The sequence below is a fragment of the Hylobates moloch genome, unplaced genomic scaffold (assembly GCF_009828535.3).
Source record: "Hylobates moloch isolate HMO894 unplaced genomic scaffold, HMol_V3 SCAFFOLD_5, whole genome shotgun sequence".
Lineage (NCBI taxonomy): Eukaryota > Metazoa > Chordata > Mammalia > Primates > Hylobatidae > Hylobates > Hylobates moloch.
The window spans coordinates 91698430-91723015 of NW_026652280.1; the positions used below are offsets into that span (position 1 = coordinate 91698430).

General features: G+C 63.0%; 1 protein-coding gene across 2 annotated transcripts in view; it reads right to left on the reverse strand.

Annotated features, from left to right (window-relative positions):
* MRPL23 (mitochondrial ribosomal protein L23) overlaps positions 1-24586 on the reverse strand; it is a 63413-nt gene that overhangs the window by 23325 nt on the left and 15502 nt on the right. The window contains exons 5-7 of one of the 2 annotated variants that reach the window (XM_058439080.1): positions 15213-15412; positions 10983-10991; positions 4034-4103 (exon numbers count right to left, since the gene is read on the reverse strand). In XM_058439080.1, the coding sequence (XP_058295063.1) occupies positions 4034-4103; positions 10983-10991; positions 15213-15412 (279 nt within the window). Of the gene's footprint in view, positions 1-4033; positions 4104-10982; positions 10992-15212; positions 15413-24586 lie in introns of those variants that run through there. The other variant, XM_058439079.1, reaches the window with a different exon arrangement.

Below are 24586 nucleotides of genomic sequence, written 5' to 3' on the forward strand. Positions count from 1 at the left end.
CTGTGCAACCAGGCCTTGGACCCAAACCCTCCTGTCCCCTCCTCTCCCTCTTCACCCTCCCCATGCAGTGGTCTCCAGCCTGGCTCTGCCCTGCCACGGGTCCCCTCCCCTCATTCCAGGCCTACAGCCTCCAGTCCCGGTGGCCCCCCGCTCGAGGGTGAACGGCCTCACCCTGGGTCGTGGGACAGAGGGCACGTTCACCAAGAGTGGCTCCCAAGGGACACGTGGCTGTTTGCAGTTCACAGGAAGCATTCGAGATAAGGAGCTTGTTTTCCCAGTGGGCACGGAGCCAGCAGGGGGGCTGTGGGGCAGCCCAGGGTCAAGGCCAGGCTGTGGGGCTGCAGCTGCCTTGGGCCCCACTCCCAGGCCTTCGCGGGAGGCGGAAGGCGGGAGGCGGCAGCTGCACGGCGGCCCCAGGCGAGGCTCTCAGCCCCAGTCGCTCTCCGGGTGGGCAGCCCAAGAGGGTCTGGCTGAGCCTCCCACATCTGGGACTCCATCACCCAACAACTTAATTAAAGCTGAATTTCATGTCCTGTGACTTGGGTAGACAAAGCCCCTGCCCAAAGGGGCTGCCAGCCTAAGGCAGTGGGGACAGCATGGGTGGCGGGCGATGGGGGAGATGGACAACAGGACCGAGGGTGTACAGGACACTCATGTCACTCGTGCACGCCAATGGGGGGCATGGGAGGCTGGGGAGCAGACAGACTGGGCTGGGCTGGGCGGGAAGGATGGGCAGATGGGATCCCAAGGACATGGAATTTTGGACCTTCTGCCACTGCCCTCTCTGCTGAGCCTAGGAACCTCTGAGCAGCAGGAAGGCCTTGGGTCTAGAGCCTAGAAATGGACCCCCACCTCCACCTGCCCAGCCTAGACCCCCAGCATTGAAGGGTGGTCAGAAAAAGCTACCCAGACTTCCTGTGGGAGGAAGCCACTAAGCGGGATGGACACCACCGCCCACTCCACCCGGCCCTGCCCAGCCCTGCCCAGGCCAGCCCAGCCCTGCCCTTCCCAGCCCTGCCCAGCCCGGCTCATCCCTGCCCTACCCAGCCCAGCCCTGCCCTGCCCTGCCCAGTCCTGCCCAGTCCTGCCTAGCCCAGCCCTACCCTGCCCTGCCCAGTCCAGCCCTGCACGGACCAGCCCAGACCTGCCCAGCCCTGCCCTGCCCAGCCCTGCCCTGCCCAGGTCTACCCAGCCCAGCCCTGCCCTGCCCAGGTCTGCCTAGCCCAGCCCAGCCCTGTTCTGCCCAGCTCAGCCCTGCCCACCCCAGCCCACCCCAGCCCAGCCCAGCCCAGCCCAGCCCAGCCCAGCCCAGCCCAGCCCAGCATGCCTTCTCTGGCTGGAGAGCACAGGCTTGACCTTAGAAAGAGGCTGGCAAGGAGGGCTGAGGCCACCAGGCCACTGCGTGCTTACGGGTCAGACAAGCCCAGAGCCTGCTCCCCTGCCACCCGTCGGGGCTGTCACCGCCAGCATGCTGTGGATGTGCGTGGCCTCAGGGCTGCTGGCTCCAGGATGCCCCTGCCTCAGCTCCCGAGGCCACCCCTCTTATGCCATGAACCCTGTGCCACACCCACCTCTGAGCTGTCCCCACTCCTGCCGCCTGCACCCCCTGAGCAGCCCCGTGTGTGTTTCATGGGAGTTTTAGCAAGGAAGGGGAGCTCTTCAATCTTGCCAGTCGGGGCGCTGTCTGAGTAAGTGTCCCCGTGCTGTGCCCCAATGTCCCCATCCTTTGGCAAACAGCCGTCGGCCTGTGGATCCTGCACTCCCATGCGGTGGGAGAGGGAGACCTGGGCTCACCTCAGCCTCCCCACAAGCCAGGGAGAGGGGCTGCCCAATGGCGGGAGGCCCCCATGGGTCCCAAACGGTAGCTGCCCGCACTCCTACCCAGGAACTTTGTCTGTGATGAACACCAACGAATAAGGAAGGGGGTGAGAAAGAAGGAAGGAAAGGCGGTGGGGGGCATTGTGGGGGGCGGGGAGGGTGTTTGGAAAGTTCCAGAAAAGAGTCACTTTACCAGAAAGGCCAGAAGCTCCCCGTGCCCCCCAGCCCCTGCTTGGCTCCGAGGTGAAGGACTTGGAGCATCGAGGCTGGCGTGGGGACCAGCTGTTCTCCTGGAGTTTGTTTCCTTCAGTTCCTTCCGGGCCTCGCCCTCCTCTTCCTGCCACACACATACTTTTTTCCTTTTTAAATTGTTTTATTTGGGGCCAGGTGTGGTGGCTCACACCTGTAATCTCAGTATTTTAGAAGGCCAAGGTGGGCAGATTGCTTGAGCCCAGGAGTTGGAGACCAGCCTGGGCAACATAGTGAGATGCCATCTCTACCAAATATCAGCCAGGTGCAGCAGCACGCACCTGTATTCCCAGCTATGTGGGAGACTGAGGTGAGAGGATCGCGTGAGCCCAGGAGGTTGAGGCAGCAAGCCATGATCACACCACTGCACTCCAGCCTGGGCAAGACAGTGACACCCTGTCTCAAAAAAAAAAAAGTAGAAAAATTTATTTTAAAAAATTGTTTTAACATTTGAGTGCTACAACTGTCCAAGGAGGAGCAGACGGCCAGTGTCAGACAGCCTGAAGCCTGACCGTCTGCGATCAATGGCCCTGCGGCCAGCTGTGTGCGGCAGTTTGGCCTGGCCAGATGCCTCTGTCCTTCTTGGCACCAGCTCACAGCCCGTGCCCATAACAGACCTGGGGCACGAAGGAAGGGCAGATCCAGCCCCCACCTGCCCTGGTTCTGAAGATCTCCCAGGAGGCTCCATGGGGTGCCTTGGGTGGGAGGGGCTGGCCAATAGCCTTGAGGAAGTGGCATGGACATGCAGAGAGGGGCATGTCCCAAACTCCGGGAGCTGTGGCCTCCAGCTGCCAGGAGGTAGATGTGCTCTGACTTCTGGGTTCCCACCACCAGAACTGCAGGGGATATGACAGCAAGCCAGACTTGGGGAGACATCTCTGCTCGAGTGCACATTGGCCTGATGACGACTGCTCTTGGGTTCACAGGTTCCAGGCTCCGCCCGGGAGCCTCATGCAAACTGGTCCCATTCTACACATGAGGAAACTGAGGCACAGGGTGATTACGGCTATCCCTGAGCTTCTGCAGCCAGTAAGGTGACACACCAGGATGTGTTCCCAGGCCGCCCGCTGGGCTCGGTAACACAGTCTCAACTGCCCTGTGACACTGTGTGTGTCTGTGCTTGCGGGAAAGGTGACCAGAGTCCCCCTTTCCTCCACAAGATGAGCCTACCAGCAGGGAGACAGTCCTCAGGTGTGAGGATGAGCCTCGTGGTAGGCACAGAGAAACAGGAGGAACCTTCTAGAAGGTGAAGCCTCCCATGGCTGGGACTCTTGGAGAAGGGCAGATCTCTGTCCACTCCTGCCCACTCCCCAGCACAGACAGAGCAAGCAGGACAGAGGGCCCAAAGTCCCAGGATACTGCAGAGCTCAAAGGAGGGCAGAGAGCATCGCCCCACATGGGCGCCGGCGGAAAGGTGGGTGGGGTTCTCAGGGGCCCCTGGCCATCCTGAAGGTTGCCTCACAGAGGTGCGGGCTTCTCCTCCCTCCCACACACAGTGTCTCTGAGGATGAACTGCCGTGTGCCCGGCGGGGACGCCGTCCCTGGCCCTTGCTGGGTGCCTCGGGGACGAGGTCAGCTGAGTCTGCTACCCTAACTCAGACACACCATCTAACTCTCCAAGTCCCTTCTCAGTGAGACGGGAGGCCTTGCACCCACCTCCCAGCCCCCATGCACCTGAGGGGGTCCCCGTTCTCCTACCCCGTGGCTCCACCACACCCCACGCATCCTACCTGAGGGACAGAGGGGACTGTGAGATGCTCCCCCTAAGGCTGGTTTTCCTCTTTCACCCATGACGGGCCCCAGCAAATTCTCACCTCCAGAGGCCAGGCCTGCCCCACAGGTCTTAGGAAACACAGCCCTACTTCCATCCAGCACACCAGCCCAAGGAAGTGCCTCGGGGTCCTGGGGCCCGAGGGGGGCCTGGCCTTGGTCTCACGGCGGTGGCTCCACCTGGAGAGGAGTGAACTCAAGCCAGGACGCCCCATCTCCACGGCGGAAATGGTGTTGCCGGCTGGTCCCTCCTGGGGACTCTGGGCCTGGGGTTCCCATGGGAGTTGGGGGGATAGCTGAGTCCTGTGGAGGTGGCCCTCTCCTCCTCGCCCAGTGGAGCTTGGGATGGGGGCAGGTGAAGACAGGGTGGGAAGCACAGGGCATTCCCCCTCCACACAGCGCTGAGAAACCAAGGGAGCATCCAGAAAACAGTGCCCGCTCCCGCGTGGAGGCGGGTATCACAGGTGCCAGCTCCAGGTGACCCTAGCCCAGCCAAAGAACCAGGGCCAGTGTGTGCCGCAAATCCCGTGTCCGCTCCCTCCCGCCTGGGACCACTGTGTCGAGGGGAAGGGAGAGTGGTGGCCCTCACCTGATTCCTGAGGCCTGAAGTCCAAGCTCCCAGCCCTCAGGCAGGCCAGGGTCTAGACGCCGCTGCCCCAAACACACCCCCCAGTCCCAGCCTGCAGGCTTCATGCAGGATCCCTCAGTGCACCTGGGGGCTGAGGAGAGTGAGCAGGGTGCAAAAGAAGCTTCATCGGGAGGGCAGACCCCACCCTCCTTGGACCCCCGGGGATGGTGTCCTGGGGCCTGGGCTCAGATGGACCCTGGGAGGAACGGTGCGGGGGCTGTTTTTTGCTCCAAGAGGACAAAGTGCCACATTGCCTCAGCAGAGGGCTGCCGAGCTGGGAGGACCCACAGTGCAAGGCCGCACAACCCCCCAGGAAGTCTCAGAGCCTTCAGGTTCCAGGCCGAGGCTATGGGCTGTGTGCAAACCTCACTGGAAGAAAAACCTTACAGCTCAGGAGGAGGGGCCCCACCCGCTCCCAGAGCCCATAAGGGAGGGGTGGTGCCCACATGAGGCCTGGGGAAGGGTTGGGGCTGAGACACCCCCTCACCGCCCCCAGATACCCCAGGCAGCCCCTCCCTCCACAGAGAGACCCACTGGGCCTGACCCTGCCCTGGGCACAGGGTCGAGCCAGGGACGGCCCATGGGAGAAAGACAGCTTCATGGGCCACTGGCTGGACCAGGTGGGTCTTTCCCCAGTTCTAGATGGCAAATGGGGTGGGGCCAGAGCCTTCTGGCTAGGGAAGACACTGGCCTGGCTGGTGTGGCAGGGGCAGCGAAGGAGGGTCAAAGGCCACTCTGGCCTGGAAGAGTCCCCAGCCACCTGGACAGGGGTAGCCAGGCCTGGTCCCTGCCCCCACTCTCCAAGGGGTCGGGGCAGCCGGGCAGAGCCAGTAAGTGTTTGTTTTCAGATGACATTTGTAAAGAAAAACAGCCTCCCACACTGCTTGACCCTGTGTCTGGAATGTGGGGAGGCAAACAGCTGTGCCCTTCCCAGACCCTGCACAGCCCCTGGTGGGGGCAGGGCCCTGGTGGGAGCAGGGCCCAGAGGTACAGCCTGGGGAGGCACCGGCCATTGCGGTTGGAGCTCGGCAGCTAGGCTCTGGGCTCTGTTCCGGGCCTCACTGTGTCCCCAGTGGGGTGCCGCCACCACCCCCCCAGCCTGGGCCCCGCCGGTCAGACACCCGCAGGGACAGCTTGTCTTGGCTAGCTGGCTATAGCACCTCGCTGGAGTCCAGCAGACACGCGCTCCCGTGCGCACGCTGTGCCCCAGGCCAGCCCTCATGCTGCTGCTCCTGTCAGGCCCCCTGCCTGCTGTGGGCTGCTGGCTGCCTTGGCCTGCCCCAGCTCTCTCTGCGCCCCTGCCTCCAGGGAGCCCTCCTCGAGGACTCCAGCCACCCAAGTTCAGCAGGGCCAGCCTAAGCCCCTGCCCCACCTGGCCTGTGTGGAAGGTCCTCAGCCCCCTGATCCCCTAGACCCTCCAGGCAGAGGCTGGGTCCCTGGGGCTCGGGGAAAGCCGGCTCCATGGTCCCTGGCCTGGATGACTTCCCGGAGGCCCGTCCCCTGCCACGTGCCTGGTGACCCTTGTTCCTGCCTGGCTGCCCATGGTCCTTTGTGCGACCCCCGCCCACAGCCCAGGAGCTGGGCAGGAGGCTCTGATTGGGCGGCAGCAGAGTCATCCTAGGGCTGCCCCTGACCCTGGCCCTGACCCTGTCCTGGAACCCGGTTTCCAAATCTTGCCTCACGCTTTCGCCAGACCCCCTTGGCCCCTTCCCCTGACCCTGGAATGCCCCTGGGGCTTCCTGGAAAGGGCCCCTCCTTTGCTCACTATCAGGTGCCGGACTTCACCAGCACTGACCACCCGAAGGTGCAGGGACACCCCCCAGTCCCTCTCCTGGGGGTCCCATCACCAGCTCCCCATGGGCGGAATATCATATCGGAAGAATTCTCTGCGCAGGTGCTCTGCCCCTTCAGGCACAGGTGAGGGCGGCTCAGGGGCCAGCGGCAGACATTGGTGCCTGCCCCTGTAGCGGGGTACCCCATGCTGAGACAGCGTGCACGGGGGACACTCCGGGCCTCGGTCCACCCTCCATGTGGCAAATGAGGTGCTCGGCGGGGCTTCTTAACTCTTCACCCTGGCCTTCCCACGGGTCCCTTCCCTTCCCCTTGGGGGCCCTGGCCCCAGGTCCCCAAGGCCTAGACCTGCCTCTGCCACCCTCAGAGCATGGATGCGCTGCAGAGGGAGAGGGGCTGCGGCTCGGCCCCAGAGCTCCGGCTTCCTGTCTCCCAGCCCACAAAGCACTAAAGGCCATGGGTCCTGGGACATCAAAGGCCCGGGAAGCTCCTTGTGTTGAGTTAAGCATAGTGGAGCAGAGGCATGTAGCTGGCATTTCCCACGCTTACGACCACTCTGCTACGGGCTGGGGTGGGGCTGGGAATCAGCTTCCCCTGCACCCCTGCCATCCCTTGTCCAGAGGGACCCGTGGGAAGGCCAGGGTGAAGAGTTAAGAAGCCCCACAGAGCACCTCATTTGCCACATGGAGGGTGGACCGAGGCCCGGAGTGTCCCCCGTGCGTGCTGTCTCAGCATGGGGCACCCCGCTGCAGGGGCAGGCGCCAACGTCTGCTGCTGGCCCCTGAGCCGCCCTCGCCTGTGCATGAAGGCCCAGCACTTCAAGGGCTGCCAGGGCTGAGGACCTGTGCAGAGAACTCTTCTACACCCCACAGAGGAGGCTGAGGGGTGGAGGCAGCTGCGGGAGCCCCAGGGCCACCACACAGGCATGCCTGCCCCTCTCCTCGGAGGGTGTAGAAAGCTCTTAAATGGTGGAAAAACAAGGGCATGGCCACATTTCACAGGCACTGCTTAGAAGGTTCCAGAAGGAGTGAAACAATGGCATGGAGGGAGCGGGGCCTGGGCCGGTGGGGGCACAGGGATGAGGCCAGTGAAGGCCACGGGTGGGGGGGTGCCCTGAAGCCAACGACCCCATCCTTATCGCCTGTGTCTCTCTGCACACAGCGTCTCGTCTGCAAAGTTAGCTGAGCAAACGCCAGGAGCCAAGGGTCGAGGCAACGACATCCGTGGGGCCACTCCATACCCCCTCTGCCTGCCCCACCAAGACCTGCTTTCCTGGTTGAAATCCAACTCACAATTTGCCCCCGGGGGCCCAGCAGCCCTACCCAATGGAGCAGCTGCACCCACAGTGCCCAGCTTCCCAGGGAGACAGGGGCTTGGTGAGCCTTCCTGTCCCCACTGGAGCATGGCTGGAGTGATTTTCTGCTTCTGCTGCAGATCATCCTGTTGGGAACAGCTGTAATCACATTATCCCCAGTTATGCCTCCACTGGGCACTGGGGTACGGACAGGACTGCCAGGACACAACTCCATTTATCTAACGCCAGTGGAGCCCTGGGGGCTCTCCTAGGTCCACGGGGAGGGGTAGCCATCTCTCTAGACCCAGGGACCCCAGGACTGGGGTAGAAAAGCACGGGAGAGTTAAGGAGTTAAGGCCAGAAGGGGCCAGTCCGGCCAAGTGGGGCAAAGCTGTCCACCGTTGGGCAGGGCATGACTGAGGGGCTGTGTGGGGAACAGCTGCTCATCTTACCCAGGCCCATGCCCGTGGTGAACTGTGTGACTATCCCCAGGATCAGTCAGGAGGCTTGGCCCAGAGGCCTGTGCAGACCTAACAGCCAGCTCCAGCCCCGAGGCAGGGCAGCTGTGCTCCAGAGGGCTCCCAGGGCCGCACCGTCCCTCCCAGGTGGACACGCTTGTGGCACGTACGCCCCCACTCTCAGCCCTCTCCTTCACTGGATGGAGAGACTCAGGACCCCCAGAGGTGGGTGGCAGGCAGAGGAGGTGGAGCTGGTCTGAGATGCAAGAGGTGGCCCATGGATTCTAGGAGCAACTGGTGGCCTCCAAGGTCCCCCACCCACTCAACACATGTTCCCAAACCCCATTTTGCAGATGAGGATGACAGGCTCAGCACAGGGGCCCATGTCTCTGTCACCAGGCAAGGTGGGGGGCTCTAGGGCCAGAATCTGGCCCCCACTTCCAGCCGGGGGTCAGAGGTCTCTGGTTAGCAGCCGAGGCGAGCGGGACACAGGCTGAGGGATGGGGACAGCTGCTTGCCCGGCACAGACAAGGCTCCCCTCCCCATGCTGGAGACCCCGGCTGCCCCATCAGTCACGGCCCACCCAGGACCATGCAATCATCCTCCACTTCTCCTAATCCTCCTGCCAGCTTCTTCCCAAGAGTCCAAGCAGTTGGATGCATTTTCTAAATTCTCAGGCCACTGCTGTTTCCTCCTCAAATTCCTTGCCCCCCACCCGTGGCCCCCTCCCAGCCATGGGAAAGGATTGCTGCGGCCTCCCCATAGGCCCGTGCACGGGTGGGGCTGCGTCCAGGCAGCTGTGAGGCACCGGGGACCCAGGGGTAAGAGCCCCGATTACAGGGGCGTCATGGGAAAGCGGCGAGGGGGTCCACCCAAGGCCCCCACCACAGCCCCGCTCCACATCCTCCCCTCATCTCTGGCCCTGGAGAGAATCAGATAGGACCCCCAGCAGCAGTCACTTGAGTCCCACTGCCACCGGCTGTGCTGAGGATGCCCACTGGGCCATGCTGTGGCCACCCGGCTTGGAGTGTGGGCACCAAGGTATCGGCCCAGATCCCTACCCATCAGAGCACCAGCACAGGGCCGAGCCAGTGCCACAGAGCCCCTGGGCTGCACAGACACGTCCTGCACGTCCCACAGACCAGCCTGCCGGGAGGGAGGGGTGCTGCCCCGGGCTCCGTGCCCTCCCAGAAGGGGCTACAGTGGGGCTGCTTGCCAGGTGGTGGCTCTGACGCAGGAGAGGACAGATGGGCAGAGCCCGAGGGCAGCCCTGGCCAGGTGCGCACAGTGGTGGCTGTGACGCCCTCTCCCACGCCTGTCTCTGGGTCCAGGAGGAGTGATGATCTCCAGACTCCAAAGGACTAGGAACAGCCACAGGCTCGCTGCTGATAACGGGGCCTTCTCTGCCTGGTGGGGAGTGATGAGGCAAGACCGGATGGCAGGCCCCAGGCCTCTCCTCTCCAGGGATGGCCATCATCTCCTCGCCTGTGCAGGTCTCAATCAGTCAGTGATTACACAACCAGCACTTTATCGCTGGCTGTGAAGATCTGGAGGACATGCGGGGCCCCGGGGCCACAGCCTTCCCGCATGGGTGAGCGGTGAGCGGTAAGCTGTGCAATTAGCCCTCAGGCCGTCATCGCCAGGCCCTGCCTTTGTTCCTCCACCTGCCGCCCGCCCGCAGCCTGGACAGCCTGCTCTTTCTCCCCCTCCACTCTGGCCCCTTCCTCCTCAGGGCCCTGACATGCAGCTATCTGGCACCTAGTTTCAATACACTTTTCTTTCTTTCTTTTTTTTTTTTTTTGAGACAGAGTTTCACTCTTGTCCCCCAGGCTAGAGTGCAATGGCTCGGTTTCGGCTCACCACAACCTCCGCCTCCTGGGTTCAAGCGATTCTCCTGCCTCAGCCTCCTGAGTAGCTGGGATTACAGACATGCGCCACCACGCCTGGCTAATTTTGTATTTTTTGTAGAGATGGGGTTTCACCATGTTGGTCAGGCTGGTCTTGAACTCCTGACCTCAGGTGATCCACCTGCCTCAGCCTCCCAAAATGCTGAGATTACAGGCATGAGCCACCACGCCCTGACTTCTTTTCTTTTTCTTTTTTCCCACCCTCAACTATCTGTTTCATTAAAAAATTCAGAATTCTCTCCCCTGCCTGCCAGGATGGGACCCAAAACCAGGTAGCCAATGGGCCTGCCCAAGTTGTGGCCCTGAGCCTGTCCCCGACAAGTCACCCTACGTTTTCCATTCCACCATCCTCTCCCTGCACCTCAAGCACTGTGAACCCTCTCCCATCTGCCTGACCTCGCTGTCTCCAAAGGAGAACCTTTCTTATGCCATCTCGCCCTCTCTAGGCCCGCCGTCTGCCTGGGGGCTGCCCTGGTGGCTGCGCTGTGTCTCCCACTGCTATGCGCACGGTGCTGCCTGCTGTGTGCCTCAGAGGCACTGGAGCCCATGTGCTCGGGGGGTGTGGCCTCCAAACACTGTGAGTCCCCATATCTTGCCTCTGGAGGCCACAGCTGGCCTGGGCCAAGCCTGGGCCACTTCCTCTGCAGGGACCAAGGGCAGGGCTGCCTTGAGGGTTTCGGGGCAGGAGAGAGGGAACGAATTTCCTAGAGGCAGATGGGGGCCACAGGGAGGCTGGAGGCCTTGAACCCCACCCAGAGAGGCAGTGGAGGGATGTTGCCTGGCGGATGGGAGACAGCAGGCGGGTGCTCCAGGGGCTCCTCCCTCTTGTAGCACCTTGGACATGTTTTGTTTTATTATGGTGAAAATACGTAACAAAACTAGCCATTTTAGCCATTGAGCCATTATAGTCATTGAGCCACTGACCCACTGAGCCATTAAGCCATGGAGCCATTTTAGCCATTGAGCCACTGAGCCACTGAGCACACACATCAGTGGCACTCAGTGCATTCTCACTGCTGCGCAGCCATCGCCACCATCCACCTCAGAATTCCTCCCTCTTCCCAAACTGAAGCTCCCTGAAGGTGCCCAGCCTCCTTGTCAGTAGATGAGATGGGGAGGCAGCCCTGCTCGACCAAGGAGGCAGAAGTCTTGACTGTTCTCCCTACGGTCCCACAGGAAGCACCTGCAGCAGGGCCCTGGCTGGACAGACGGCCACAAGGCGTGTGGTGCAGTGATCGGGTGCCCTGACCTGGGCAGGAGAGTGGCGCCCTTGGCCTGCCCAGCCCCTGCCCTGAGGCCTGCCTGACAGCCGAGGGGAGCTTCACCTTCCAGCCTCTGGCTGTCATTAGCTGCTCCCAGTGGGAGGTAGGACCGGCAAGAGAGGCTCAGTCCCACAGCCAGTGAGGATCCAGGCTCACGTGGAACCACCTGGACCTCATTATTCTTAAGTGGTCCAGTCTGAAAGTTTGGGAAGAGGGGAGAAAACACTGCCAATCTCCAGGCCTGGGGAGCCCCACCCCCTCTTCAAGCCAGCACTGAAGCCCGGGGGGCTTCAGCCACAATGGAGAGCTGAACCGGGCCCACCCCAGGGCCCAGGAGGGGCATCTGTAGAGGGTTCAGCCCCGGGAGGACTTGGAGGTCAGGCAAGCCAATGGGAGTTCAGAGCTTAGGAGGGGTGAGAGGTCAGACTCTGGTCCTTTCTCATCACCTGGGGTCCGTCTGTCCTTCCAGAAGGTCACCTGGGGTGTCTACAGTCAAGGCCAGTCTGACAGGTAGGATGGTGCTTCCCAGCAACCCCACCCTGGGGAGAACCCTGCTGCCTCTCCCTGCTCTCCACCCCCAGCACAGGCCCCGGGAAGTCTCCAGCTGATGACGCCAGGACGGTGCTGAGTGGACTCTGGGGCCAGCATCACAAGTCACCCAGGACCCCAGACCATCCAGCCACACCCTAGGCTATGAGGAGGGGGAGCTCTGGGGAGGCTGGGGTGCCTTCAAGGTGCATCCTAGCAACATCCTCCACCTGCAGGAGGGACACTCGGTCACAGCTTGGGGAGGATGTGCTCAGAAGACATAGGAAGGATTTGCTCAGACCCCATGGGGAGGACTTGCTCAGACCCCGTGGGGAGGACATGCTCAGACCCCAGGCAGGCATCATGAGTGTGCCCAGCCCAGACCCCAGGCTGGTAGCTCCTACCACACGCGGAGCAGCAGAGGCTGGCAAGAGGGACTCAGGACTCGGGCTGGGGGCAGAGGGCCCTGCACGGCTCTGGGGTCCTGACCCAATTCTGCATTTCCATAGAGAGCTGCCTGGGCACCCGTGCTGAGGATCCCTGAACCCCCTGGTGTATCGAGGACCCTTCCCCCACCCCCCCACCCCCGCCGCTGAGATACAGGAATGTACAGGATGGCTGTGAGGGGAGAGGCAGGCCCAGGGCGCAGTGGGCAGGGCTGGGCGGGGCTGGGGATCTGCAAGAGGTTGGCCCTGGAGATGGGACATGTCTGGACCCTCAGCGTCATCACCTCTATGTTTTGACCACTGAGCAAATATACACTAAATGAAGCACAAATTAGCCAAGGGGACAGTCGACTCTGTCCTTTCTTCTTAATCCGTCTGGCTCAGGGTTTCCCAGCCTGGACAGCCTGTCTGAGCGTAAGGCTGCCCAAGGGCACACGGGCATCCGTCCGGGAACATTCAGGCAGTGACCAATCCCTGGCCGCCCTGGTGTGTGCCCAGCACTGTGGGCCTTTTCCCAGCCAGCCAGTGGGGGAGCGGCCGCTGTGGGTCCCTGAGTCTTAGCGAGATGGTCAAGGATGGGACAATGATGGAGACCCGCATGCAGCCACATCCATGGGTAAAGGAGGCAGAATGGAGGACAGCTCTGCCATCCCCTCAGCCGCGCCATGAGAAGCCACCCCTTCCCCTAAGGCCCCAGCACCAGCCTGGAGGCCACCATGGGCTGGAGCCCAGCACAGCCACCATCGCATCTTGGCTGTCCAGCTCAGGACAGGTCAGTTCCAAGGCGTCCAGGCTGGAGCTCTGGGGGCGGAAGAGCACAAGCTCCTGAGGAGCCTCTGGTCCAGCCCTGGCAGTGGAGGGCCAGGTGAGAGCCTGTCAAGGGCTCTGAGGACTCCAGGAGGGACCGGCTAAGGACACCGGTGGGAGTAATACCTCCCCGTCCAATGGCCGCTCGCAGGAGGCAATTCCCAGAGCCCCGCTCCATGGGCCACCAGGTACCCAGAGCCTCATTTAGAAATGGCAATCCCTCCCCACTGGCCCCCGCTGGGATCCTGGTGCTCCAAACGTCCTGCTGTGGTCCCAGGGAGGAGCAAACCCCCTCCCAATCAGGAAGCATCCTCAACCCCATCTAATTCCAGATGCTGCCTCCCACCTTGGCTTTCCAGGAGACGGAGAACAGAGCCGGCCTCTCCCCAAGGCCCCGAGGCCCAGCAGGGCACTCCTCCGAGCAGATAAGCCACCCCTGCTCCCAGGACAAGCAAGCCCCTGCCGAGGCTCTGCTGCTGCTAATTGGCCCTTGGGATAAGCAGACCTGTCCAGGAAAGAACCCTCTCCCTGATCTCCCGGCCCCAGCCCCATCCGGCTGGGAGTTCTGACTTAAGCAAATAATCAGTGCAGGGAATTGAAGGTTCAACAAAATCGCCCACCAGGAATCTGGCCTTCGTTCCTCCACCCTCCTCCTCCTGCCTCTGCCTGGGGTCTTGAGATCAACAGCAAGGCTTTGCAGTCGTAGGGGCTTCCCCCGGACACCCTCCAGCCTCAACCCAGGGGAGATGGGTGCCTGGGCTGTGACCTCTCACACAAGAGGACCAAGCCCAGAGAGGAGACGGGGAGCCATGGGCCCAGTCAGCTGGGGTCTGCGATGGACTCAGTGGGGTCTGGCCCTCCTCACTCCAAGGGGAGCTGGGAGCCGACCCGGTGAGGGAGGGTGTCCTGGGAAAATGACCGGAATCAGGGAATGGCCCTGGGGCTCCGGACCTCTTCTGATGGAGTTATTCAAGGCCCCTTGGCAGGGCCGGGCATCCTCTGGGCCCCAGGGGATAAGGTCCCCTCACTCCACCACAGAACAGCATCTGGGCACCTACCTCTTGGCCATGGGCAGAGCAAAACTCTCTCCTGGACCCCAGTGACCAGAGCCCTGGCCTTGAGAGGGAGCTGTGCATCCTCAGGAGCGCCCCCGGGCTGCCCCCCACCACCCTGCAGGCAGCTCACCCTCCCACCCCACCAGCTGCAAAGTGCAGACACATGTCTTTTACACGTGTCTTTTCCATCCCCAAATGTTTGTTCTGCGCCTGCTTCAGGAGGGCAGTCCTGCCTGCTCACAGCCCAGCCCTGCCCGAACTCCTGGCCATGCATGGAGACACACGGGCGTTAGAACATGGCATCCTGGTTCCCTTCTATGTTCAGGAAGACGACACCCATCTGGCTGAGGGGATGGCAGAGCCCCTCTCCCCACAGCCCCCTCTGCAGTGCAGCTCTCCTTTCCTCTCCCTGGTGCCTCTTCCCGAGGGCAGCCCCTTCTTTCCATCAGGATCACCCTTCCTGGGCCTCCGGGGTGCACCGGGCAGGCGCTGTTTCCCCCAAGCCCTCCCTTCCTCCCTCGGGGTGGGGCCCTTTCCTCCAGGCTCTTCTCTGTCTCCTGGTCTCTGCCATCTCCCAAAACCCATTCTATTTCTCTACATGTCTACCTTGTCCCCCACCTGTCTCCATTCTCCTAGTCTCCCGCCTGCCAGGCCGGCCCTGGCACCAGCCACTTGGCAGCCTCCTCCTCCTCCCAGAACCTTCTCTTTCCTTCCTGGTCCCATGTCAAACTGCAGCAAGCTGGTCGGAAGGTGAGACCAGGCTGAGAGGAGCTCTGGGCCACGGAGATGGTGGCCAGGGGAGGTGTGGGAGGTGGGAGGGCAGGCGGGCCAGGTGGGGAGCAGGGCATCTTGCCATGGGAAGGGCTGGAGGAAACACCGCATCCAGGGATAGCCACAGCTCACCTGGAGCCCCTGAAGGTCTTGCTTTTAGAGCCGGGCGGGGCTGCTGTGTGGCCAAGCCGGGCGAGTGGCCCCATCCCGGGTCCTGGGCTCCTGGCGTCTGCCCTGGAGCTTACCATGTTGCAGTACTGCATGGCCATGCATTGCTGCTGTCTTCACTGTATGACCGGGGGCTCCCTCTGTGCCCCTCAAAGCCCCAACTTGCCTAGACTTTGGGTCTGCAGCTGGCACATGGGAATCTTCCCACATGGCAGCATAGGGGGACTATGGAGCTGATAGCAAGGCTGCCAAGGTCTTACTTGAGTAGAAGACTTCCATCCCGAGCGATCCTGTTGGCCGGTCCTCTGGATCCAGCCTTCCTGGGGCTGCGGCCACCCACAGGGCTCCAAGCAGGTCTGGAGTCCCTGGTCCCCCAGGTTGTCCACCCCTTGCTGCAGCTGCTCTGGAAACAGAGGGTGCTGCCCTGGTCATTTTGCTCCTTGCTGGGTGTCTGGGAGGGCTGTGAGGGGAGGAAGAAGGGCAGGGAGAGGTGAGAGACCCGAGAGAAGGGGGAAGGAGTCTCAAAGGAGGGGAGGGAGGGCCGGCCAGCAGTGTGGCACAGTGTGCAGGAGGGGAACATGGCGGTGCCCGGCATGAGGTGGGGTGCGGGGCAGCCCTGGAGCCCTGGCTGCCTCTCCCTGCCGTGGGTCCGGCACTAGCTAGCCAGCTGAGCTTGCTGTGTTTGGAGTCTGCAGAAAGTGCTGGCCCGCCAAGCCCCACAGGCCAAGCCAGGCCCGAGGGACAGGAAGGAGCATGGGGCCTTCACTCCCTGCCCAGCCCGGGGCACGGCCGGCCCATCTCCCATTTCCAGGGCATCCGGGGACGGGCACGCCCCGGCTACTTACTGCCCTGCCACTGGAGGTTAGCATCCTCCCTCGTCCGCTGCCCTGCCCAGGTGGCTGTTACCTCCCCTACCTCCTCCAAGACCCTGAGCAGGGGGAGAAAAAAGTGGATGGAGGCATCCGACCCTCCTGACCTGAGTGTGGTCCCTGCTTTGTTCCCCCTTCCTCTGCCCCCAGTTCTCACTGCGAAGGAGGAGAGGGCTCACCTGGGGTGGCCCCACGTGCTGCCAGCCTTGGTCCAAGACTGCAGAGAAGGGGCCCTGAGGAGGTGCGGAGGAACTCAGAGGCAGACCCCGAGGGTCTTCCCTGAAAGAGGAGGGCTGGTGGGCAGCAGGAAGATCTGGGATTTTGCCCTCAGCTGCCCTCTCTATCCTGACATGTCACCCGCTAAGGGTCACAGGCCAAGGAGGGACTGGGCAATGTCTGGGAGCCATAGAGTCGGGATGGCCTGGCCAGGCTGGGTGTGGGGGTCTGTTGGGGATCCCAGGTGAGGGGAAGGAATTGGGAGTGGACCTGGGCCCGAGGCAGGTTGGGTGGCTGGTGCAAGGCAGAGGGCTGGCCCCGGGGGCATTCTGTCCTGGCTCCCCTATCCCCTCACCCAGTTCGTGAGCATCCCTCGTGGAGCGGGCCCCAGGGAGATCACGGGGAGCAGGCAGATGGAGTGCAATATCCTCCAAGGAATGTGTGTTGTGAGGTGGTGGAGGGCAGGGCCTGAGAGGCCCCGGCTGCAGAGCAGGACGCTGGAGGGCGCAAGGCAGCCGAGCCAGGGCCCGGGGCAGCCAGAAAGTGGCACTGTGTTCTTTTGGGCCGGACCAGAGCCCAGGCAGTGTCAGGAGGTGGATGGTGTGGAAGAGATAGGAGTTCCAGGGGTGCACTGGGGGGCCCTTTGTGCGGCTGGAAGGTGGAGGGGCGCTGGGTGGAAGGGCTGGCATCGGGCTTGCGGCTTGGGCTAAGGCAGCCTTGCAGGGGCTGGCTCCTGAACCCACGCACAGCGAGAAGTATGGGCTGGAGCGGCCACAGCATTGGGGAAAGACAGATGGGAGGGCTGGACAGGAAGCCGGGCTGTGGCCAGGCCAGGGCCCCAGGAGGACAGGGACAAGTGGTGGACGTGAGGGTGCAGAGAAGCAAAGTCACCAGGACCTGGCCTGGATCGGGATGCTCAGGAGGCTGGGGACACTCGGAGGAAGGCACTGGGGAGCCCAGCTGGCTGCCCCACCCCTGCCACCCTCAGCTCCCTCTGCCCGCCAGGACTCCCAGGCTCCATCAGGTGCTGCAGCACCCTGGCTGCAACATAACGAGGTGGGACAGGGTCAGCAAGGTGACTTCTCATGCCCCAGTGTTTGCAAATCCCCAAAATGACCTAATAGACAAGCTCAAGGCTGGATTTTCCAAGAGGGCCCCTTCAAGTACCAAAGGACACAAAGAGCAGGCCCTTCTGAGTCTGTGGCCCGCAGATGGCAACACGGGCCCGGGACCCCAGGACCACCTTGGGCACAGAGCGGCTGGGCCCAGGAGGCTGGCCTCTCCCGGGGATTCCACAGCTGGCCTGTGGGGCTCCAGCAAATGCGCACAGGGTTTTCCAGAGCCCCGCACAGAACAAAGAACAAAATGGGGAGAGCAGGGCCTGGGCTGAGCGGACCCCAGGCGGGTGGGCGGAGGGGCGCAGCGGCATGGCGCCCACTGTCAGGTCGAGGGCAGCTGCAGGGGGCTGGGCTGGAGCAGACCCAGGGTGGGGGTGGGGGCTGGAGGAGGCTCTCACGGCCGGAATCAATAACTCACGCTGGGGGAGGGCGGGAGACGTTTGTGGCAGAGCAGGGAGGGGTGCCGGACGGGGTGTCCCTCCACCCCCAAGTTCAAAGTTTTATGGCAAGCAGGCTTGACTTCCTCCCGCGTCCCTCCTCTCCAGGTGTTATTTGAAAAAAATACTTTTCAAACTACATGCTGAAAACTTCAGCATGAAAATTTAATGTCAGAAACTCTGTAATCTCTTTCCCAGAGATAAGACCCAGCCCCTCGAGGAGGGGCGAACTCGATCCCTCTAACACAGAAAGCAGACGCCAGGCCGGGAAAGCAGGGGCCTGGCGGCCTCGCTGGGGGAGGCTCAGGCTCGCGCTCCCTCCCTCCCTCCCACCCGGGGCTGGGAGGGGGTGGCTGAGAGAGGCCCTGCAGGGATGGAGCTGCATGGCTGGGGCGAGGGGTCCGGCAGGAGGGGCCGTCCTGGTGCAGCCTGCAGGCTTCGGGCCTTCGGGAAGCACATCCTGCCGCTCTCCCGCGTGCACCCCGCTCCCCGGAACTTGGAGTGGGCACCGCTGCTGCCAAGGCTCAGGTTTCCATGACGCCTGAGGCCCCTGGCCCTCTCACTCAGACCCTAATTTAGGCCTCGCAGAGGGCTCAGGTTGTGGACAGCTAAGCTGGGAAAGGACAACGTGGCCACCACCGCCCACGGCCTTTCTGACCGGCAGCGCTGCCCTGGGTTGGGTGGTGGGGGCGTCCTGCACACACAGAGTTCCTGAGGACAAGCCTGGGTGTGGGGGTCTTGGACTCTGAGCTGCCAGGCCCGCCAGGTCCTGGCCTCAGGGAGAGGGGAACAGAGCTGCCACACACCCAGCTCTTGACTCGATTTCTCTGTGGGTGACAGACATAACTTCTCCAAGCTGTTTCCAACAGCCCCCACCCTGAAGACGGCCTCCACCTCAGACATCAGACAACGCCCCGAGCCCCCCCTACCCAGGGCCGGGAGGGCAGGCTGCCCGGAAGGAGGGTGGGGCTGCCCGGGGGCTGGGTGTGCGCTCCAGACCTGTGTTCTGGGACTGCATTCCGGGGGAGGGGGTGGTGGGAAGGCGCCATGTGGAGCAAACCGGCTGGGCTGGGGGCAGGAGGCCCCCCAAGCGGGGAGAGGGAGGCGTCGGTCCGACCGACCGCACTGCTCTGCTGCCCCCACCAGGCAGGCCGAGGCTGGTGTCCCTGGAGACCGGGACGTGGTGGCCCAGCCCAGCACTCCGGAATGAGCCTGAGACCCCCGTGTCCTGAGAGGCAGGGGGCTCCTTTGTAGCGGAAGGAGACAGAGGCCTCCTAAAGGGGCCGGACGCTTGCCCAAGGCGCTAATCGCCTGGAAGCTTCCAGAATGTGGGTGTGGGAGAGGCCAAACTGCTTTCTCCCCAAACCCCAAGATCCTGGGTGACCCTGAACCCAGGCCTGGGGACTTGGCCATGTCTGCCCAAGCCCCCTACCGGCCCCCACATGTGCTTTGCGTGGTCCGAGCCCGGCGGGCAGGGCAGGGCTGGCTTGAGGCTGCCGAGAGGGTTTCTCCCCAGCCGTCCTGCCCCCTCCAGGGGACATGGGGAGCCAGACTGGTCTGTTGTCCTGTGTTTGCCTGCCTCTCCCGGTGTTGCCGTGGTGATGACACCAGTCATGGCTGGGAGGGGTCATACCTCAGGTGGACCAAGAGTCCTGGCGTGTCCACCACAGACGGCACCCCCTCAGGATGCCCACGCCCTGGCCCCCGGCCCCCAGGCCTTGTCGAGAATGTTCCATGAGCCTGATGGACAGGCACGAGGTCCAGCGTGTGAGGCCCAGCCTGCTGCTCCGGCGCCTGCCCCTGCATCCCCACAGCACCCCGCCCGGCCACCCTGTTTGTCCTCGGGGGCCCCCCAGCTGTCTCAGGTCCAGGCTGCCGGGTGTGAGAAGCGCCCTGGGTTTCTGCTGTGTCCCTGCACCCTGACGAGGAGCGCTTCTCTTCCTGCACTCACAGCCCCACACAGCCCCTCCACGCCCCAGGGTCCCCCAGCCAACCAGGGTCCTATCTGCTGCCTGCGGCTGAGCCTGCGGCGGGGGACCCCAGGCAAATATGAGGCAGCCTGGGGAGAAGGTGGCCCCTGCAGAAGCTGCTGCCCGCATGCCCCCGCGCCATGCTGCCAGGAGAGGCTCGGACCTCAACAACTTGGGGGTGGCAGAAATGGTCTCCGCATGACCAGTGCAGCCCCTTCTCAGCCCCTTCCTGGGGGGTCCAGAGGGCCTAGCAGCTTCCCTGGCTGGGGGCTGAGGGGCCTCTGGGCGGCGACTCTTGGAAAAGCCTGAGGTCAGAAGAGTTCAGAAACAGCCGTGCTGGCTGGGTCCTCTTGACTGATGTGGACAACTGTGTCCCATCTCCCTGAGCTATTTCTGTTTTCGCAGGAGTCAGGGGAGGGCTGGAACTCCGGCTTCCCGGCATCCCGGCGGGCAACCAGATACCCTCAGATAAAGGGCATTCCTGGAGGCCTTCATCACGCTCCCCAGGCAGCTGCTGGCCCCTCACCCTGCACAAGTGGGCACGTCCTCCCTGAGCCCCGAGGGAGGCTCGGAACACATAGTTTCCCTGTTATGTACCAGCTGAGAGGCCCGGGTGGATTTAGCTAGGGTGAGGCCCAGGGGCCCAGGCGAGCAGGGGATGTTCTGGTAGGGAGGACATGGCTGAGATGGGAAGAGCAGCTGGTCCTAAGCCCCACAGGGCCCCCTCAGGGCCCCGAGCCTGGGTTTTATTTTGGGAGGCACCTTCTAGAGCGTAAGCTGCCTCATCCCGTGGGCACGCATGGGGTCGCCCAGGACCTAGGGGATCCTTCAGCCAGCTGTCCAGCTCCGGGACTCTGGGTTCCCAGGAACCCTTGGGGACTGATGCTCTGAGCATGTTTGCCCCGCAGTGTTCTCAGCCACACCTGCACCCTAGCAGGATGCCAGAGGGCTTTTCCCAGACTTCAGAGCTGAGGCCCGGGCCTGGCGGGCGCCCCCTCCTCCAGCAGGACGGGAACCAACCATTCACTCAAGCCACGAGCACCCCATGGGCTGCCCTGAAGAGCTGTTGGGAGGAGAGGGTCCATGATCCCAGGCTCTGAAGACCTCTGTGCCCAGCAGCGGGGCCTCTGGAGGGTGAGGAGGGATGCGAATTAGGAGCAGTCCATTGCCGGCTGGTGGGGTTTGTTTTGTTAAACCGAAAGAAAAACAGCAGCAGCAGCACAGAGCCCCGGGGCAGCTGACCTCCTGAAGCCAGGCAGGGTGCCTGGGCAGGGCCCCAAAACCACAGAGGAGCCCCAGCCAGCCCTCTGGGGAGCAGGGTCAGGCACCCCGACAGAGTGTGACCAGGACACACGACCCAGCGGCCCTACAGCCCCCCAGCACCTCCTCACTGGGGACCAGCCTGGCGGCAGGAGGCAGCCCTGGGGGTTGGGGACACAGTCCCGAGGAACGCTAGGACCTGGAATGCTCCTTAAGGGAGTAAGACACCCCTGGGGGGCAGAGCTAGGTCCTGACCAGGGTGGGGGCCGTGGAGGAGCTGAGCTGGCTCCAATCGGTGCATGGCTGGCTGTCTAGGGGCAGCACAGAGGGAGGTCCCATCCCAGGCCAGCAGTGGCAATGCCACCTCTGAAAAACGGTCCATGCCATGAAGCCTGAGCCTCCGGTGCCCTTGCCTGGCATGCTCTGCCACACCGTGGCCGCATGAGGGACAGACAGCGCAGGACAGAGCCCCACCTGGCAGGGAGGTGGCGGGTTTGCCACGCGCCAGCAGGCACCGGGGGAGGAGGGGCTGGGTATCAGCGGCAGGGACCCTCGGGGCGAAGCTCAATGTGAGGTGGGCTTCTTCTGGAGGCCCATGTCTCCTGGGCGCGCATTATCATCTCCACATTTTATTTTATTATATTATTATTTATTTATCTATTGAGACAGAGTCTTGCTCTGTCACCCAGGGTGGAGTGCAGTGGTGCAGTGGTGCAGTGGTGCAACCTCCACCTTCCAGGTTCAAGTGATTCTCCTACCTCAGCCTCCCGAGTAGCTGGGATTACAGGCGCCCGCCACCACACCTGGCTAATTTTTGTATTTTTAGTAGAGATGGGGTTTCTCCATGTTGGCCAGGCTGGTCTCGAACTCTTGGACTCAAGTGATCCACCCACCTCAGCCTCCCAAAGTGCTGGGATTACAGGCATGAGCCACTGCGTCTGGCCTCATCTCCACATTTTAGACACATCAAGACAAGGTGGCAGCCAAGGGCCTCAGGGTTGCAAGGCAGCAGCTCAAAGTGGAAACCCGGACTCCTGGCCCCTCACCCAGGCCGCACACCAACAGCCAGGCCTCCCTCCCAGAAACCGCCACCAGGCCCGCTCCTGGGCCCCAGCTTCCTGTGCTCCTGGTCCAGGCAGTGGCCATTGTCTGCCAGCCATTAGGAACCAGCTGGGGGAAGTGCCATGCCCCAGCCCCTGGGCAGCCCGTGTGTCCCCCCTATACCCGTGGGCAGGGCCCTCGAGTCCCAGGTCCCAGTGGCCGGCCATCGGTCCTCTCACTAACCGCAGGATGGACACTGAAGGCCAGAATGGTGGGGGCCCTGGGGGCCACCGGAAAATCTCACCCACCATGGCCCAGGCCCATGGGTGTTCTGTGGCTCCAGCCTGTGGCTCGGGGCAGGGGGTTGGGGGGCTGGGTTTTCTGACCCCGGTGGTGGTGAATGAACAGCAGACCCCTGTCTACGCCCCTGGCCTCCCGGCTCACTGGCCTTCCTAATGAGCGTGTGTTTCCAGAGCCCTTTGATCTGGGGCTTTAATGACCATCCCCTACCGAGGAGCCACCGATCAATGGGCCCGCCCCTCCCCAGTGTGTGCACAACCAAAGCCGGGCTTATCCAGGCCCCCTGACCGGCAGCCCTGAGGCTGAGGGCTCCCGCTCCCGCCCGGGGTCACCAGGATGTTCCCGGTGGCATTCCAGGTGGGACGAGCCTAGCTCCTCCTCAATGCCTCGATGCCCACGGCCAGGCCCAGCTGCCCCGGGTCATCTGGGCACCTCCTGGCCCATGATGGGGGAGGGAGTGGCCGAGCAGTGCTGGCTCCCACCTTCGGGCACCAGGGGGTCTGCTCGGAACATGGAGAGAAGACAAGACATGGCCTCAACTCTGACTCAGGGCATGGGAGCAGCCTGCGCTTCACACAGTCGGTCCCCCACTCTGCTTGGGGGCCCTCCTCCCGAGCTCCATCCTGGGTGGGCCAGGGCCCTCTCCCCATGGGGTCTCCAAGCCCCAACACTCGGTCTGCAGTGTCCGGTGGGTATGCCATCCGTACTGTCCTGCAGCAGGAGCTGTGCCCTCCGCTGGCCCTGAGGAGACCGCTGCTGCTGTTCCCGCCATTGTGGACACCCTGACTACCAACGCCAGCTCTCCTCCCGTAGTTAACAAAGCGGGGGGCGCAACAGGCTGTGTCTCCAATGTGGCGATGGGGGGACCCACGCTGTCCCTGCTGATGGGGAGGCGAGGGCCGCAGGGCAAGGCGGGAGCCCCAGGGGGGACTGCAGGGGTCCAGCTCTTTGGGGCCACCCTTCCCCCAGGGCACCCCTCACTCGCGCCCACGCACGCGCAGACGGGAAATGAGACCTGCGAGGCTGGGCTCGGCCCTCCCCCTCTCTGGCAGCAAGCACGGGGTTTTATGAGTGCTACAAATCAGATATCACACAGTTTGGGGCTGACATGGTTTTTGTAAGAATTATTTAAGGCCCTGGCCGCCGGTAAAGTCCCAGGGAGAATGGGGCAGGGCGCACCCAGCTGCTGGGGCCGTCGGAATTCCAAACACTTCGTAAAGCTAAGGTATGAGCCGCGAGCACCTTGTTCTGTTTAACAGCCTGCTTCACCCCTGCCCTGGGCCGCGCGAGGGCTGCCGGGAACACCTCCCCCAGGCCAGGAGGAGGGGGCCGCCTGCAGCTGTGAAAGCTGGGGCCTGCCTGGGCGGCCCTGGCTCCAGGCTGAAAAGCTGAGAGGGAGTGAGTTGAAGGGTTGGCCCCACTAGCATCTTCTCCCCACCCCGAAGCACTGCCCAGGGTCCTGCCGTCAACCCCAGACACGGGGCCCGAGCCGCTCCTGGTGGTCTCCTGTGCTCCATCCTGGGCCCAGCTCACTCCTCCTGGGGTCTGCAGCAAACTCCCGCAGGCCGGGACCATGCCCAGTGCCCACACGCTGGGAGCACAGCGGTGTCCCGGCCTGGAATGGGCCTCACTCGGCATCTGTGACTGGTCAGTTCCGCCAGCCGAGCCTGCTGCTAACTGGGCCAGGTCACAGGCTCAGGCTGTCCACCGGCTACTTCCCTGCTACTTCCCTTCAGTGGGCCCAGGCCAAGGCGGGGAGCGCAGATGTGCCCAATGTCACCACTGCCGGAGGAGGGACGGCCATGTGTGTGGCCCAGGGCACCCCAGGCACACCCCAGGAAGCTGCTCATGGGTACCCATTGGCGAGGAGGGTGCAGGGGGAGGCACACGCCAATCCATCAACCTCAGGGATGCGCCCAGGTTTCTACCATGGGATATTTGAGCACTGCCATAATTATCCAAATACCAGTGTCGTCTCATACTGACAGACAATGGCACCCTTCCTTCTGTGATCAGTGCTAAAACCCATGACACTGTCATCACGCAGAGTGCTGAGCAACCAGGCTGAGAACACGGACGCACAGACACAAAGCCCTCCCAGTGAACCTGTGGGAAGGAGGCAAGCAGCATCGCATGACCGGGGCTGGCCCGGCTAAGGGGGCTCTGCAGAGCAGGGCCATGGGCTCCCCAATCTGGAGGGGAGGCTGCTCACTCATTGCCTGGCCTCTCCACCCACCGAGTGCCCTGAACCAGGCCTCTGCCTCAGGGGTGCCCTCAGGGGAACTCAGAGGACTGTGCAAAGGTGGGCTTTGAGTCCCTGACGCTGCGTGGAGGGCCTCTGCCGTGCGGATGCCAGGCAGGAAGGAGTGGAGAAGCAAGAAGGGGCGTTACTGTTGGACCCGACGGGCCCATCCCTTTCCAGC